A 19,440-nucleotide genomic window follows, 5' to 3' on the forward strand; every position below is an offset into this window, starting at 1 on the left:
TGATTGAAATTTATACTGCAGTGGTTAAGGTGTTCTAAGCATGTGCACTAGGACAAAAGCATCTATTTCAGCTGGACTTTCGGCACGAAGTTGGTCGTGTTGTTGGTCCCTGGATGGATAATGTGTATAATCCGATTATTCCAATTAGCGGTTCGTTCTTAAATTGCCAAAAAGCATATTTGCAAACATTTTCCGATATAAATTCATATTTTGTCATAACCTCCATATACAGTCACACCGCTTTTTTGGTCCCATTTTTTAACCGACGTTAGTTTGGCATTCTGATGTTATGGGAGAACGTTTTGAAATCGTGTCCATATAAGGGTAATATGGTATTCCGGATTCTAAGAGGGTAAAAATATTATTGGTTTTTTCAATATAGGTCCATATTATAATTAATGTTCGGGGTCGAGTCTATCCTAAAATTGCTCGACTCCCAACCACAAAATGTTCAATTAGTAACCTTTAATTAAAATATACAACTAATCTGGGTATTATTTTGTTTTCAAAACATTAACGAATTTATTGTAAATAAAAAACATACATCTAACTCCATCTATAATGAGCATATGCCCGATTACTTTCAGCTTGCCTATGTAAATCATTTTTCTTCTTTATCACTCTACCCTGACCGTAGGCAGCATCAAGAATTTCCCAAGCAAATTTCTCCGGGAAATGTACTTTTCGTTCCTTTTCACGTGCAGCTTCCAGTAACCATTTCATAGCCAAAAAGTATGAACGTTTTTCGGTTATGGGTACCGGCACTTGATAGGTGACACCACCTCTTTTAATGGCGGTCAACTGCAACAGGGGTCGGCTATTTTCAATGGCTTGTACCAATAGGGCATATGGATCTGCGGTGGCACCTTCCAATTTTCCCAAATTGATTCTTTCGATTTGAGTGCGTTTAACACATTCCATGCTACGATCGAATAGTTCACGAGCCAATTTCTTGTTACCGCCATAGGTCATGTAGTTGATGATTTTCTGAACGAATGGATTGTAGAACACCGACAAAGATTCATCGTTTTTGGTGGCTTTCGTTGGAACGTGCAACAATTTATTGTATTCATCTTGTTCTTTAGCGGCCAGCTGAGCTTCTTTGGTGAAAATTGGTTCGACATAATGCTTTGGGTAGGCCGACATCTGTCTGGCCACCACCACGCGGGGTAAACTAAAAGAAAAAGTGTAGACATTGAAGGTGACCCATAGAATTTAACATTTCCATGACATATACTTACAATATTTTCACAAAATTATTCATTTTTATTGAAAATTATTGGAAAATGTTATTTAATAACATTCCCTAGTGCCGATGGCCAATGCTGCTGAAATAGGTATGACAGATAATCGATATTGTTTTTGCACAACAAATGTCGATAGTTTGTTATCGCCGAAGTAGGTTTCTGTAGGTGCGAGAAAAAACAGGTGTAATAGCATGGTATAATAAGTCTTGATTTAGATTAGGCGAGTTTACTTGCGGCAAGTCTTTGTTTGTAGGAGAGAGGGGCAAGGGGAATAGAAATGAAAAAAAATTGCTCGTACCGACAATTTTCTGGCAATTCGTTTTGTGTATTTCGTATTTGTTGACATTTTATATAGATTTAAATGTGAAAAAGCAACAAATAGAAACATATTTTGGAAACCGAATTGCCTTGTATAAACGCATGAAGCAAGTTCAAAAGAGAACGACAAGAATTGCCGCAAGTAAATTCGTCTAATCTAAATCAAGACTAATAGAAGGTAACAGCAAGTGTTGTTGTACAAAAAACGATACAACAACCACATGGAAATTTGTTGTTGTAAGTTCTACTAGTGTCAACATCATTTGACAGAAAAATTTAAACAAACAAATTATATTTATTTTGAATATGAAATATTTTCGAATCCTCAAAATAAAAATTGAAAAACATTAATGAAAATCTATCAAATTTATATTTCTATCGCTTCCACATCTTTCCTATAATTGAGCCATTGCGATATATATGTGTAACACATATGAAAATGCAGGGAATAGCGAGTTGTTCCTTGAAGAAAGATTTGCTTCCTCAAACTTTCCCAGCAGGCAGATTGAGTAAGTTGAATACGGGAGCACATTTAATAAAGAACAATTACAAATTGTATGCGTTCCCAATTTTCCTGTTGGGTGATTTTTAAAAACATAATTTGTCAAATTCATATTGGCACTAGTATTACGTTGGAATCAAATCAGCTGAGACTTGCTGTTACCTTTTATAATAATAATAATAGCAATTCTCCCGTATCAAGAATAATATTTGAAAGTAAATATGAGAACAAAACTCCAAACCACCAATATGGGGTTATAGTACGTTTACATTGTACCGGATTTCGTTAACCCAGTGGATTTATATTGTCAAAAAATTCTCATAAAATAGTAAAACCGGTAAAAATCTCTAATGTCATTAAGTAAACGGCCATCATGTTTGTGTTTTGTAAAATTTTAGACCGGAAAATATGGCTATGGTCAAAAGCTATCGAAATTGCTCATTACGATTCTCAAGGTGGCTTGTTCTATTAAATCAAAATACATATTTGTGTATGTGTGTGTATCATTTTGAATACCATGTCAAATAAATAAATTCAAATAAAAATTTAAAAATATTCAAAATTAATTGAAATGAAAATGATTTTTTATCGCGTCCGACAGGAAGTAATTACTTTTTGGTTGATGAAACAAACATTTCATGGTATTCCCTACAGGATTTTGGGAATAAATTATAACCTTTCATATAGTTGCTTTTTTGTTATTCACCTTAAGCTGTCCTACCTTGTATTATTGTACCATGGGTGTAAATATCTCATTTTATTGAAACACATTTAATGTCTAAATAAACACAGAAACAATTTGTGGAAGGAAATAAAATTGGTTTACGTTTTTTTAAAACTTTATTTAAAAAATAAGTAAATAAAACTGTAACAAATTCAATTCAAATAACACGATTCATATGTTGGAACCATATATTTAATATTAATAAAAGCATCTTCACCACCATGTAGCTCAAGAACCTGTAATGTTTCGTCAATCAAATCTCCCAGATTCATGTTATTCTTTTGGGCATAGTCGATTTCATCACCACAATTTACTGTTAGATAAAGAAAAATTATTGATTTGATGTATTAAATTTAAAACGTGGTTATTAAATCGAAAACTACTTACAGTTTTTAACTTTGTAGGCGTTAAACATTGGCAACAATTGCCGATAAAATGGCACAAGTGCTGGACCAACTTGATCTGATGATAATACCAATTGTTGTATGATCTTCAATGTTGTACACATGACTTCCAAATTTTTCGTACTTAGGGCATCTAAAATTAAATTGATAGAAGAAAATAAAATTTTATTATATTAATTAAAATTAATATCATATAAAATTAAATTATGCAAAACATTTAGTAAGAAATTGAGTATGATAATTCATATTATAGACGCAAAACAACGTGATGTCTAATGAAATGAATTAAACATTTTTTTATTTTTAATGGAACAATAAAATGAGTTTCTGTAATAGGATATTATTTATTCATATAATTATATAAAACGCTAATTTTTCCCATTCTTATAATTTTATTTAATTAGGAAAATATCTTGAAAATGAATTCCAATTGTTTGTTTTCCAATTTCATGTTTAAAATAGGATTCATATACTTGCTCTGTTTCATGCAGAGTTTCAAGTAATCAGTTTTCAAATGATATTGTTTCCATTTCCAAAGGGGTGTTACTTTAAGTTTAATTGCATTCCACCACTGCAGAATGTGGTATTTGTATTGTATGCAGGGTTTGTAATATATGCAGAGTATTAAATGATGCAGTAATGCTTAACAATTTGTGCAAAGCTTAAGTTTCGAAAACATATGATTTTGATAACATATTGCGGTAACGGGCGTTCGTTTACATTGAATACACATTAGTGGCCAAAACGAAAGAAACTAAAATAAAGATATCGTGTTGGCTTTTTCAGTTTTAAATTGGGTACTTTATCCACTTAAAAAAAAAAAAACAAAAGCATTAATGCAAAAGTAATTATGAAATTAAAAATAATTTATGGATAAGGGAATTGTCTCAATTTTTGCTTGGATAAAACTAAACAGATGAGCTCTAAAATTTTAGTTATTTTTACCGTTATTAGTACTATGTTTTGGTTTCTACACCTGTTTCGATTCTTATTGATCATTTTTAAATGGATTTTATTACAATAGCATGTATCTGCTTTTCAATTTTGACTACTGCCAAAAAATATAAAAATGATTAGAAACAAATACATTACTCCGTTTAATTACTAATTACCAGTGATTGTGAAAATATTATCACAGAAAATGATTTCGGAAAAATATTTCATGCTTAAATTAGTGATTTCTGGAATTATAAGTTGGTTCAGTACGGTGGAAGGCTCCAAAAGAACATCAGTTCGTACTTATCAACAAATTTAAGAGTTCATCGGAATTTGTGAGACGGTTATTGTTGAATGTAACCTGAAGAAGGGAGCGTGGACAAGCTATGGTAGTAGGCCTACATGCCCGGAAAATATCAGGAAAGTTCTTAAATTTCTGACAAGAATCAGAAAGTCAGATGCCTTTCGCAAAAGCTCATACTAATTGGAGTCCGACTCAGTAAATAAATATTATTCTCTCGGAAGAATTACAGTTAAATATTAAAGACTCAAACATGAATAAAATTACCGTGAGAATGTCCAAGGGTACTGGTAAGTATTGAGGAGTGTCGATATTGGTATTGGGTTGTGTTTCCTTTTAATGGAGGTCGATATATATATATATATATATATGAAGTAATGGATCGGATTGTCTATAGAGACAAATGATTTTACACACATACAGTTTTATACCACCTCGAAATATTCACCGAAAATATATAATTTATTCTTGTGTGTTGATTTATTCATGTCCGTCTGTCTTTGCAGTTGAATTATATTATTGATCTGTTCCCGTACTGCAAGAATCTACTAGATTTTACTATTTTCTTCGATATCATAAAGGAAAATTTGTTATCGTAGTAAAAAGTAGTAGATTCTTGCAGTACGGGAACAGACCATATGTCGAATTATATGTGTGTTCCAGAACTTCCAAGTAGGAACAGACCCTATATTTGTTTGTATATACATAATTCTTACGCCATGTGAACCCTCATTCTTTGTTCGATCCTAATTATGAAATGATTATAGTACTTTTTCTTTGTACCGGATTTCGTTAACCCAGTGGTTTTAAATTGACAATTCCATTGCATATATGCCAAATAAATTCCCATAAAGTTGGCTAGATCTAATAAATAGTATACACAATTTTCTGAGCGAAAACTGATTTTTGTAGATTGTTAAATTCAAATCACTCTCTGAATAACCAAGAAATTTGTCCTATCCTTAACAATTGAAAATAAATAAATTTTAACAACATGAATAAATTTCATGGCATAATTATACAAGGTAGTCTCATGCAGTCATGTATTTCTAATTTTTTCATAAATTTGCCATTCGCAGCATTTAGTTTCAAAATTTAAATGAAAATATCTTCCTTCGAAATATACGCATATCGTGTGTTCAGTGGCACAATTAGCTAAATCAATTATATTTATAAATATTTGGAAGTTTCCTGCCTCCTAAACTTATAAATATAAGATGTAACAACCATGGTTAAATAACACTGTGCGACACGAAAATTTTTCAGGGGTTCTAATGTACCAATTTTGTTTAGTTGGAGTCCCTGGACCACGAAAATACCTTTGGTTTTTCTGGGTCACTTCGAAAATTAATTTTATAACGGTAAATATAGAGAAAAACGTGGTTTCATTGATTTTCCATTTTAAACTTGAATAACTTAGTTACTTTATAACGGGTTTATATTATTCCTTTTTTCTTTCGAAGGGTACAATTTTCGCTTTCAAACAAGATATATATTTGGTATTTCAGTTCGTGTGGTATTTCAGTTTATTCCTATTATGATCACATACGATTTATGAGTCCTTTGAATCATCACAATTGGTGCAGATGTTCTTGAGTTATAAGAGGTGTAATGTAACACAACATTCGATTACTCCAATCTCTAACTTTTTTATGTTTTTCTTAAAGTTTTCTTTGGTAAAACTCTTCCCTTACTTACTTAGCTGGCTTGTTACAGAACGGTTGTTCCATAAGCCGAGCTTAAAAAAGATTTCCAAGCGCGTCGGTCTTGTGCGCAAGTCCACCAATTTGGAAGACCACATTCCAAGATGTTGTTTTCTACTTGGTCTTTCCATCTAATTCGTGGCCTTCCCCTTCTACGGGAACCATCAGTAGGCTCATTTTTATATGCCTTTTGAGCTGGGGCATCTTCATTCATCCGCACAACATGGCCTAGCCACCGTAGTCGCTGCAGCTCAATACGACTGACTATGTCGATGTCCGCGTATAAATTGTAGAGCTCGTGGTTCATTCGACGCCGATATTCACCGTCGACGCAGATCGGCCCGTAGATCTTTTGGAAAATTTTTCTCTCAAACACCTTAAGCGCTGCCTCATCTGCTTGCGCAAGTACCCATGCTTCTGATCCATATAATAGCACGGGTAGTATCAGCGTCCTGTAAAGTGTGAGTTTGGTCTGGCGAGAGGTGGCCTTGTTTCTAAACTGCTTACTTAGACCATAGTAGCATCTGTTGGCCATCACAATCCTTCTCCGAATTTCAAAACTGATATTATTCATTTTATTTATGGCGGTACCAAGGTATATAAAGTCTTTAACTACCTCGAAGCTGTAGTTCTCAAGTTCGAGTCTACTGGACGTCTTGCGCGTTGATACCATCAGCTTGGTCTTCTCGCCGTTTACTGCCAGACCCACTTTGGCAGACTCATTTTCAATTTGTTCAAAGGTGGCTGTTACCGCTCGCAATGTTCGACCCATTATATCGATGTCATCGGCGTAGGCGAGTAACTGATGTTGTTTGGTGTACAGAGTGCCATTTCTGTTCACCTTTGCGTCTCGTATGACCTTTTCCAGTAGGATGTTAAAAAGATCACACGACAAACTGTCACCTTGTCTGAATCCTCGTTCGGTATTGAAGGGCTCCGATAGGTCCTTTCCTACTGTAACGGCTGACCTTGTGCCACTTAAAGTTATCCTGCATAGCCGTATTAATTTTGCAGGAATGCCGAACGCAGACATGGCTTTAAACACCTCTGAACGGATAGGGTTGTCGAATGCGGCTTTATAGTCGACAAATAGGTGGTATGTGTCGATGTGTTTTTCGTGGGTCTTTTCCAGGATTTGGCGCAGAGTGAAAATCTGGTCAATGGTGGATTTGCCAGGTCCCAAGCCGCATTGGTATGATCCGATGATGTCATTGACCATTGACTTCAATCGTTCACACAGCACACTGGATTGCACTTTATATGCGATGGGAAGGGGACTTATTCCTCTATAGTTGGCACATATCGTCTTGTCTCCTTTTTTGTGCACGGGACACAGGATGCTGAGGTTCCAATCATTGGGCATGCATTAATCTAGCCAAATTGTGTTAATCAGCTGGTGCATGCAGCATCTGGCCACCAGTCTTGAATAGTTCGGCTGGTAACCCATCGGCTCCTGCTGCTTTGTTGTTCTTGAGCCGATTAATTGCTTTTATGACCTCATCTTGGCTAGGTGGTATACACTCTATACCATCATCTCTTATTGGTTCTGGGGTATCTTCTTCATCGCCACTATTTGATACTAGTAGCTTTTCGAAGTGCTCCTTCCAGATCCTCAACACGCTGTATGTATCTGTCACCAGGTTTCCCTCTTCATCTCTACAGGAGGATGTGCCTGCACCAAAGCCTTCGGTTTGGTGTTTTACTCGTTGGTAAAATTTCCGGACTTCATTCTGACTCCTGTACATCTCGATTTGCTCACGCTCACGTTTTTCTTGTTCTTTCTTCTTTTTTCTGAAAACACGTTTCTCCTCTCTCCTTTTCTCCCGATAATTCTCCATCACGTAACGTGTTGCTACTGTCTGCAGGGTTGCCCTATACGCTGCGTTTTTCACATCAGTAGCATTACGACACTCTTGATCGTACCATGGGTTTCTTGGTGGTGGTTTTTGGTACCCAATTGTTCTTTTTGCTGCAGTTTGTAGGGTGTGGGCAATTCTTTGCCATTGTGCTTCTATACTATTATCGGGACAAGAAGTGCGGAGTAGGCCTCGGCTACCTGTTGTGTTTGCAGCTTTTCGACGTCGAGTTTCCGTGTTGTATTAGATCGCACCATTGCTGCAACATTAAGACGGGTGCGTACCTTGGCTGCCACAAGGTAATGGTCCGAATCGATATTCGCTCCTCGGATCGATCGGACGTCTAAAACACTGGATGAATGCCTTCCGTCTATCACAACATGATCAATTTGATTTCTCGTTACTTGATCAGGAGAAATCCAGGTGGCCTTGTGTATATCGAGATGCTTGAATCTGGTGCTGCTAACTACCATGTTTTTTGCTGCCGCGAAGTCAATCAACCTCATGCCGTTGTCGGATGTTTCTTCATGAAGGCTGAATTTTCCGACGGTGGGGCCAAAGATATTTTCCCTTCCGATTTTTGCATTAAAATCTCCTAGCAGAATTTTAATGTCATGGCCAGGGCAACGGTCATAGGCTGTTTCTAGGCGCTCGTAAAATATGTCTTTGGTCTGTTCATCTTTTTCTTCGGTCGGAGCATGGGCGCAAATTAGACTGATGTAAAAGAACTTCGCTTTTATACGGATTATAGCAATTCGCTCATCTACTGGAGTGAATCTGGAGACAAGGTCTTTTATTCTCCTGTTAACCATAAATCCGCAGCCAAATTCATGTCTCGTTTCATGGCAGCTATAATACAGGGCGTAATCGTCTGATTTACTTACGCCTGTCCCTTTCCATCGCATTTCCTGTAAGGCAATAATATCGGCTTTGTACTTCTTGAGTATATCCGCCAAAGCGAACACTGCCCCTGTTCTGTACAACGTGCGCACATTCCAAGTGCAGATTCGCAGATCGTGGTCCTTTATACGTTTGCGGGGGTCGTCAACATTAGGGGGGTTTGGTTTTCTTTTTCTTTGCTTTTTCATAGTAGGTTGGGTTTTCCGAGGGTGGGCAACTAACCCGACGCCTCAACCCATTTTTTTTATAGTTCTTATGGGTGAACTCGCGGCACATGTTAGCTCACTATTTCATCGGGTGATGATAATAGCTCCCCAGGTGGCACCGCGGGGAGGTCAGTGTACACAATTGAGATGAAAGAAGGACCAAGATAAGCCTGGGCTTCGCCATGTTAAAGCCAATCAGAGCCGTTGCTTGGTATCATCATCCCCTACGCCACCCAAAAACTCTTCCCACTGCAATTAAAAACAACCGATGGAAAATGTGCCTTGTCACATCATGAAAGACATAACAAACTATGTATTTTGTTGTCGATTAAATCCCTAGGATGATTCTATGGACAATTTTAAGCCACTTTGGTGAAGGAACCATAGGTCCATCTCGATTTTCGAGTCTCCCATTTATATATAACATCATTTTGATTCTAACTTCAATTTTTTATTCATCGTTATATTATCTTTGGGTAATTTTTGGGATCGAGAAATTCATTTCTGATTTTTTGCCTATGATCACCGCCAGAGGGCGTTTCATGCATATTTTAACTCATGGCCTATAAATAAGGTCACCAAGGGATACCAGCTGATTATCGATACCTCTCAAGTTTGCTGTCAAAATTAATTATTGTGAATTGACTTCCATTATGAAAACGTAAACAAAGTCGAAATTTTTGACATTAGACTTGAGAAAAAACAGCTGTTTTCCGATTTCGATTGCTATCTTGGTGACCTTATTTATAGGCCATGTTTTAACTATTTTTCGTCTCAGAAAATAGATATTTTTCGTTGCAGAAATTAGACGAAAAATAGTAAAAATATGTATAAAACGCTCACTGGCGGTGGTCATAGGTAAAAATAAAGATCTGAAATTAATTTCTCGATCCCAAAAACCCTAATATACTTAAAACCTGTAAGGAAAGTAGTAAAGTCGGACGGGGGCGACTTTATGATATGGAATCCTAACAGACGTCGCATTTCTTAAGGACCATTTACATGAAATTAAACATGTCATTCTGCAATCAATACTAAATGGACAGATATAGAGTTGCTTCTTACAATGAAACAAAATTATGTAAATAAATTTAAAGCAAAATATAGAAATCTGAACCGATTTCATCGAAACATGTCACATGCCAGGTTACACCTATTTCAGTATGTTTTGTACATTCGGCCACATTTTGAGTTCTTCATTTACTTATAAATCCAAATTTCGTGCAAATCGAAGGATATATAGGGACTTTGGTGCACCATTTACATAAAATCGGACGAAAATATATATGGGAGCTATATATAAATCTGAACTGATTTTCATGAAATTTTATACACATTTTTCTAGACTTAATTCAGTACGATGTGCCAAATTTCGTGCAAATCGAAGGATATATAGGGACTTTGGTGCACTATTTACCTAAAATCGGACGAAAATATATATGGAAGCTATATCTAAATCTGAACCGATTTTCATGAAATTTAACACACATCGTGCTAGACTTAATTTAGTGTACCAATTTACATAAAATCAGACGAAAATATATATGGGAGCTGTGTCTAAATCTGACCCGATATTTCCCAATAGGGTTCGTCCTTGGGCCAAATAAATGAGTTGTGCCAAATTTCATTCAATTCGAATCAAAAATGCGACCTGTACTTTGTTTAAAATTTAACATGGACAGACAGACGGACGGGCATGCATAAATCGATTTAAAAAGTGATTCTATGCATATTCTCAAAAGGAACCATGTGACTATCTTGTTTCCTTTTGCCTGTTACAAACATATGCACAAAGCCCTAATACCCTATACCACAGTGTGGTGAAGGCTATAAAAATAATATAAATTGTCGGTCAGCCGTCCTTCAAAATAAGATTTTCGCGAATTTTTCTCAAAATTGTTTTCATAAAAACCTTCTCATTTCAATTACAGATAACTGAAAGAAATTTTGAGCAAAATCGGTCCCGCCATTCTCTACTGATAAGTTACTATACCTTCTTACATAATAGTTTTAAATAGATTTCAATGAATTCTACTTCATTTTTATAAGTTATAATTTTTTCGGTAGACTCCCACGCGCTTTACACGAAAACAGATTATGTATGAATAGGTGTCGGAATACTTAACGTCTGCACACGCCGATTAAGCACCCAATCTCTATTCGGGAAAACATAAAGAAGCTATATAGAGCGCCATCTGTCGGATGAACTTAAGATTAAACAGAAACACTCCTCACGCCCCATCGAGGATATACACAAAATTTGGTCAAAATCGGTGCAGTAGTTATTGAGTTACGGTAATAGTAAATCTAGTAAAAGGGAAATATTTCAAAATTGCTCTCAGAGTACAAAATAATTTGAAAAGTTCGGGAACGCAAATCTAGTAAATATGCAAAAATTAGATGGCGATACTTCAAAATCAACATAACAGCCAATCAGAAGTAGGCATTTCTGTTTACCATTTTTACTCGACCAAATTTCTCGAGTAAAAAGTTTTCAAAGAGAACGCCATTTTGTTTTGTGCTCTCTTAAATTTGAGTCAATGTTATACCAGTTTTGTGGGTTGAGGAACGGTTTTCGAGTAAAAAGTTGCAAAACATGTAAAATGAGTAGATTCTTTTAGGTTCTGGAACGGAACTAATTTGTTCTGTTCATCTGACATTTAACAAAAAAAGCGAAAAATTAATGGAATGTCAGGTTTTATTTTCAAAATCGAGTTGAAAATATGATTTAATAAAATCTCCATTCCATAGCGTATACGTCTGGATGAACAGGATTATCGTGACGTATACGATATGGATGGAGCGAACTGTTGTGATACCGAAAGTTTACAAGCTTATTCAGTAAGGATTTCGAAGATGCATCATCTGAATTTTAATCACTAGTCTTCTGAATAACTGTGAACTTTTTTCTAAATCATATTATGCATTTTGTAATCAAATGGCGAATTCCAAGAATTTGACGATTCCTGACAAAGGCCTTCTGGCGGTTAACAATAATATAATTATGGATTTATACTCACTTTTTAAGGGTAAAATCAATTGTGGTATTACGGGTGCTATTTTATCTCCACCAGCTAATAAGAGGTCGGATACTCCTTGGCGAGCATAGGTTTTATACGGATGTTCAGTTTCACAGAGACCGTCGAAAAACAATGGCAAATAAAGGCTGTAGTCCAATTTGTCAATATCAACCTGAAGAAGGAAAATACAAGTCATTCAATCATGGTATAATTATTACAAGTTAGGGCAAAGTATCCAAATCAAATCAAAATACATATTTTGTGTATGCAACAACATGCTGCGTTTATTACTTTATGTTTGACGGAAGGAGCTAATACATACAGAGTTGCAATTTGTTTAATCTCTTCAAGATATCCTACCTTCTATTACCACCTACAATAATATAAATTCAAATCTAATAAATAAAATCAATATATTTGACAGGTAACGTTTATTATAAAAAAACGCTTGTACAATCGTTGTCGGTACAGCTGCTATATTCATCACCTGGTACAAGAATACACATCATTTTTATTTTGGTGATAGTTTTTGTTATTTGAATAATATGTCCTTTTATCTGTGCATGCCAAATGCTAAATAGCTTAGTAGGAGTGTGTATGTTTATTATATGTATGTATTTTTATTAATTCTCTTTAGTAAATCACAAATCAATCAAGACATGAGAATTCTTGGCAAATGTTGAAAATCAATTTGCAAATCCAAATATTCCAAACATTTGTTTCGTGTTCAATTGTTGTGTTGGTTTATATATTTTTGGCAAAGGTGCTAGTGTGAAGTCTATGACACTCGATGCTGTTTCCTGTTTGGATAATAAAACGTTTGAAACTTTTATATCAACAAATAAACAATATTTTTATGTCAAGGATAGTCGTTAGATGGTGTAGATGATATCACTGTTACCAAACAAATTACATTTGTGAAGGTCATACAAATATTTATTTTGGCAGAGAGTTCTCTTACATCTCCCTATCAGCACGGATTTCAGAAAAAATTGTTTCACAGAAACGAACTTTCTTCTACCATAGTAAATCGGGGATTTCTTCGATGAATGCAAACCGATACTGTTTACAAGGATGTTACGATTAAAACTCTTCTATTTTTTCATTCATAAATTACCTCAAACAATAAATTTTCTAATATCCTGATGAATGCCGACGATGTGAAATTATTCCTCAGTTTTTCCGACATCTCAAATAATGAATTGTTATACCATGATTTGAATTCGTCTACCAATATAAATAAATTACTAGAAATGCAAACCCACGAGATTTACAAGAAAGTGTTAAATTAAGTGTTAATACGTTTGTGGATCTAGGAGTTCTATGGGATTGTACACAGAATTTTAATTCACACATATCAGCAACAATAAACAAAGCCAGTCAATGCTTCGGTTTGTTAAACGTTGGAGTAAGAAGTTCACGGATCCGTACGTCACAAAAAAGTTATGCACAACGCTCATTAGCCCTACAGTAGAATACTCTTCGCTCATATGGGATCCTATATATCGTTAGCTAAAATGCAAAAAGGCGTAACTAACAAAAAAAATTGAAAATTGATTTTTTGAATGAATATTGTGAATGTCAATAAACTACATGTTTACAAAGTCTATTTCAATTTTCCATTTCTTCTTAGTTACGCCTTTTTGCATTTTAGCTAACGATATATAACACACAGCGATCTCATCAAGTCCGTTCAAAAGCAATTCCAGTAGCATCTAATTGGCTCTTTTAGCTCACATTTATAGCTAAAAAAGCTATTAAAAACAATTTTAGTCAACAAAAACGGTTTTAGTCAATAAATATTAGACGATGTAATTGGAAAATAGGCCATAAATTTAAATATTGATGAACATTGCGGGTAATGAACTTTGAGATTAATGAAAAGTGTGTCATAGATTGAAGCATTGAATGATAATGAACTTTGAGGGTGATGGATAGCGAGAAGAAAGATCTTTGTGAGTCAGTGTTGGGCAAAATTAAATTGAGAGCAAGTGTGTGCGAGCGTAACTGAGAATTCACCATTAGAAACGACTGACGTAAGGAGAGAGAAAGAGAAAATGTGTTTACCCATCGACCCTCAGTTACGGTAGCGTATATGGGTAAGCATGCCTGTTGTGAGTATTCTAGTGAGAGGGTAATACAGTATACCCCGCTTAATTACCTCAGTGAAAATTTCAAGATTTTTGAGTAATTATCCTTGGAAGGTAATTAAGCGAGCACGATTATTTATCTCGTAATTATCCGTGGACCCCGGTTAAATACCCAGCAAGGGTAAATATCGGTGGACACTGGTGTTTTTTTTTTCTTTCTTTTTTGCTTGAGATATTAACTGGAGCTTTAGTTTGATAGACAAAGATGTATTTCTGGGAGACATTTCACGAAAACTTTCAAAACAATAGATTTTATGTGTGACAAGTGCACTAGCAAATGTGAGACATTTTAAGTGCAGTTGCCAGATTTTAAAAAAATACCTTGGGTAATTACATGGGACAGATTTAAAGGTACGATTACTTTGGGGTAGGTTATTTAGGGGCAAATAAATGAAATGGTTAAAAGGGGGTAATTAAACGTGCAATTTTATAAGGGATTGTACTGAAAATAACTGGGTATTCTGAAATCGGATTAATTAACCGTGGAAGGTAATTAAGCGTGGAGGTAATTAAGCGGGGAATACTGTATTATCATGCATCTGGCTGCTAGGCAAAATATGAGGGAAACTTGTTTTGAATACTATGTCAAATAAATTCAAAATAAATTAAAAAATATTCAAATTTTTAAAATAAGTTAAAAAATATTCAAATTTAATTGAAATGAAAATTATGTTTTTAACACTTCCGTCTGGAAGTAATTACTTTCTTATGGATGAAACAAATATTTCATGGTATTCCCTACTGGATTTTGGAAAGAAATCATAAACTTTCGTTCATTTTTCGCGTTTTTAGTTATGTGTTTAAAAAATATCAAATAAACACAACCACTTCTTGAGTATACTTATTCTATATTTTTGCAGAAGAAGCCACCGCCTACATGTAGTACCTTATGAAAGTACCTTAAAAAATACTAATTTTAACAGAAACGTAAGTCAATGTGTCTCCTTTTTTGTGATTTCGTTAAATATGATAACTTTAAGAATCATGAATTTTAAAACGATACTTAAAAATAATTAAAATAATGAATCCAAAAAGGAAAGAAACTACGATTGAAGAAAGAAACATAATTTTAAATGCGTACAAGCAAGGCAAGACCGTTCGGGAGATATGTTCATTAGTTACTCGTCCACGTATCACTATTACTGGGATAATAAAAAAGTTTATATATGACCCAGAGATAAAGGACATTAAAAACAGGGAATAAAACATCGTCAACAGAAATAGCAGAAAGGAGAGCACTGGTACAGATGGCCTAAATTTATACTGTGCCAGAGTGTGCTGAAAACGACACAGATCAGCAAGATCAACCAAACAAAGTGCCTTTCCTTCGCAAAATATCATTTAAGTAAGGGAATAGATATCTGGGAAAAAGTAATCTCTGATAAGACTAAATTTTATATTTATAAATCCGACGGACATGTTTTAACGTGGAGAAAGCTGGGCGAAGCCTGCTTCGGTTGACAGTCGTCGGTTAATTGTTTAAAATTAACCCAAAAAGGAAAGAAACTACGATTGAAGAAAGAAAAATAATTTTAAATGTGTACAAGCAAGTCAAGACCGTTCAGGAGATATGTTCATTAGTTACTCGTCCATGTACCACTATTACTGGAATAATAAAAAGATTTTAAGATGATCCAGAGTGCAAATAACTGCCAAGGACGACAGCCTGCATTATCAGTTCGCAAAAAAGCGTGAAATAATGAAAATAATTAAAAAAAGACCAAAACTCCGTCAGCAGAAATAGCTGCAGATATAAAGGAGATCATTGGTACAGATGTTCACCCAATTATTGTACGCAGAGGCTTTAAATTCCGCTGTATACAGTGACAGAGTGTGCCGAAAAAACGCAGATCAGCAAGATCAACAAACGATGCGCATTTCCTTCGCAAAAGATCATCTAAGCAAGGGAATAGACTTCTGGGAAAAAATTATCTTCTCTGATGAGATTAAATTTTAGCAGAAACGCGAAGCATTAGCAGAAAAGTACGTACTCGTACAAACAACTGTGGTGCTGGTATGGGGATGCATGTCGTCTTTATGGATGAAATGATGGACAAAGTGCTTTATTTAAATATTCTTAAAGAATATCTAAACAAATAATTTAAGATTATAAATTGACAAAGTATTTTATTACATTACGGTGACTTTTGTCCAGCCAACAATGTATTCATCATTAATGTAGCCTTATGAATAGGATTTAAATAAATAATAATTATTTTTAAATATAATTCTTTTTTCCTTTATTTTCAAATGACGATGACTTTTGTCCACCTATGTATTTACTTACCGTCCAACCAATTTTATCGCCACCACATAAATATTCCATTTTAATTGGTAAATCACCACGATCGAAATACATTCGGAATGATGAACTACGATGGGGTTTACTTAAATCATGACCAGAGCCCAATTTAACTTTCGTCACCGACAAACGAATGGCTATGATGGGCGAAATGGAAAAATACAAATTACCACTAACATATTTGCTATGTTTCCCTACTACAAGAATCGAAATGTTTTTCCTTTTTATTATATCGAACAAAATAGTAAAAATTAGTAGATTCCTGTAGTAACGGAACAGACCAATTAATAGGTCACAAACAAAATCCTACTTTTCTGATCCGTTTTTCCTCGAGCACTTGCACTACCCGATGATGGTCCTTTTGCCAAGGGAGCATCAACAACTTTTGTGTTCCGTTGCTGTGTTTGTATAGAAAACGGTGGAACATAACGCGTCTTCGCCGCCGAAACCGGTGCCGTATAAAGAATTTTATTTCCAACGGGTGGATTTGCAGATTTTGAACGATAACGATAGGGTTCTCGGGATGCAATGCAACAATCAAAATTATGTTCCAAAGAACGTTTGTAATTTGGACGAGCTGTATAGGACATTGTTCTTTTTAATTTTTAATTCCGCGAAAATAGTAGATACTTTTCTCTTGTAATGCAAAAAACCGACTAAAGTTATTTTTTCATTGAATTGCTATATAAAACCATCCCTTATGGCGCCCAACTTATTCATAACTGCTACCATAACAATATAGGTTGCCAAGAGTACCAATTATGAGAGTGTGAAGAGAACTTCTAGAAATGTGGCAAGTGGAATGAAAACGCCACAAACAATTTAATGTTTGTTGGTAAACAAACAAAATATCCTTGTGGAAGCTTTTGGAGCGAGTTAGTTATTTGTTTGCATTCCATTGGTGGGAGCATGAGCATGTTGGTTCAATGAATTCATTCATTATTTTCATAGTTTGTAGTGTTGCATGTCACGCGAATTCAAAACTCCTGGAACGTCGGCAATTATACATTGCAATGTAATTTTCAAATGGATAATTGTTGTAACAATAATTGAAAAGAATTGAAGAATTAATTTGGCATGAAAGAAATTATTATATTCGCCTATCGCGGATTTAATCTCAGGCAATCATCTGTTGGGGGTCACAAAACATTTTATAAACATAGCTGAATGCGGCAGGTTGTGGATAGTGGGAAGACCAATATATTTATTGCCTGGGAGGAAATTACCAAGTGTCAATGACGAGGTGACTAAATTAACCAATCCTCCCCTGATGAATCAGATCCTAGGAAGACAAGGCAGTCAAGAATGGAAATTCCAAATTACGTCGATCAAGACCCAAAAAAAAAAAATCAGCGATAGGGAATTTATTTTGATCAGGAAACATCTAAAAGCCGTGAGTACGGGGAATACCTTCAGAAAGCAACTAGGGAACATTAAATCGGAAGTATTCCTACATCGTGTAGTGTGGCTACACCCGTCAAGATCTCAAAAAAGACAGCCACTTGAGTTTATAACAATACAGAAGCACATATCGAGCGGCATATCGAGCCAGAAGGAAGGGGGCTCGCAGAAATTCCGGCAACTTCAATGGTATCTGACGGAAGGCAAAACCTCTTCAAAGCCACTTGAAATAAAGACTGTTCACAGATTGTTGCAGACTATTCACAGGGTGAAATAATGTTAAAACTCCGGTGGGTCACAACTATTAATAGTCTATTAAAGACCTTAACCGAAAAAGGATTTGAACCTGTCTGTTATGCAGAAGAGGTCGACTAGCCTTTGACGTGAATCTGAACAAAATGGAGATCAGTATGAAATGTCCATCGTCCAAAACAACCATATAAAATAGAGTAAAACATCTGGTAGACATCATAGACAGGAAAATTATATGAAAAGGCTACTTACTTACTTAGCTTGCTTGTGACAGAACATTTGTTCCATTCATTCGACTCTGATATTCACCGTCGACGCAGATCCGCCCATAGATCTTTCGGAGAATTTTTTATTTAATTCCCAACACTATCCTTCTCCGTATTTCAAAACTAATGTCATTAGTTCGGTATTAAAGGGCTTCGAGAGGAATTTTCCGACTTCAACTGTTGACCTTGTGCCAGTTAAAGAAATCCTGCACAGCCGTAATAATTTTGCAGGAATGCCAAACGCAGACATGTTTTTAAACACCTCTAAACGATGTTTTTGAAAATCCAGGTCTGAAGCCGTATTGGTATGGTCCAATAATGTCATTGACCATTGGCTTCAGTCGGTGCATGCTCCTGACCAGCATCTGGCCACTAGTTCGACTGCTGCTTTATTATTCTCAGCCGTTTGATTGCTATTCTGACCTCTAGGTGGTATACACTCTATACCGTCATCACTTATTGGTTCTAAGGTACTTCTTCACCGCCAATATTTTAAATCAGAAGCTTTTCAAAATGCTCCTTCCAGATTCTCAACACGCTGTCTGTATCTGTCACGAGGTTTCCTTTTTCGCCTTCACTGAAGCCTTTTGTTTGCTGTTTTATTCGTTGGTAAAATTTCCCGACTTCGTTCTGACTCCTTTACATTTCAATTTCCTTCCGCTCACTTACGAGTACTTCTCGTTCTTTCTTCTTTTTTCTGAAAATACGTTTCTCCTTTTCTCCCGATAATTCTCTCTTGCATTACGTGTTGCTACTTTCTGCAGGGTTGCCCTATACGCTGCGTTTTCACATCAGTGGCATAACGAAACTCCTGATCATACCATGGGTTTCTTGATGGTTGTCTTTGGTACCCAAGTGTTGCTTTTGCTGCAGTTTGTAGGGAGTGGGCAATTCTTTGCTATTGGGCTTCTATATTATTATCGAGACAAGGAGTGCGATATTAAACACTACG

The 19,440-nt window shown here is 35.5% G+C and overlaps 2 protein-coding genes across 2 annotated transcripts; both read right to left on the minus strand.

Annotated features, from left to right (window-relative positions):
* Positions 1-538: 538 nt before the first annotated feature.
* Positions 539-1,306, minus strand: LOC133321839 (small ribosomal subunit protein uS7m-like). Its single transcript, XM_061530909.1, has 2 exons — positions 1,242-1,306; positions 539-1,174 (listed from the first exon to the last, which is right to left on the minus strand). Exons 1-2 carry the CDS (start codon positions 1,262-1,264, stop codon positions 547-549), a joined length of 651 nt encoding a protein of 216 aa, XP_061386893.1. The 5' UTR covers positions 1,265-1,306; the 3' UTR covers positions 539-546.
* A 1,631-nt stretch (positions 1,307-2,937) lies between these two features.
* LOC133321841 (parkin coregulated gene protein-like) lies at positions 2,938-17,162 on the minus strand. The gene is made up of 5 exons (XM_061530912.1): positions 16,880-17,162; positions 16,555-16,706; positions 12,118-12,289; positions 3,179-3,328; positions 2,938-3,104 (listed from the first exon to the last, which is right to left on the minus strand). Exons 1-5 carry the CDS (start codon positions 17,157-17,159, stop codon positions 2,944-2,946), a joined length of 915 nt encoding a protein of 304 aa, XP_061386896.1. The 5' UTR covers positions 17,160-17,162; the 3' UTR covers positions 2,938-2,943.
* Positions 17,163-19,440: the final 2,278 nt, after the last annotated feature.

Source organism: Musca vetustissima, unplaced genomic scaffold (genome assembly GCF_032173495.1).
Source record: "Musca vetustissima isolate MV318-11 ecotype Yass unplaced genomic scaffold, APGP_CSIRO_Mvet_v1 utg3166, whole genome shotgun sequence".
NCBI lineage: Eukaryota > Metazoa > Arthropoda > Insecta > Diptera > Muscidae > Musca > Musca vetustissima.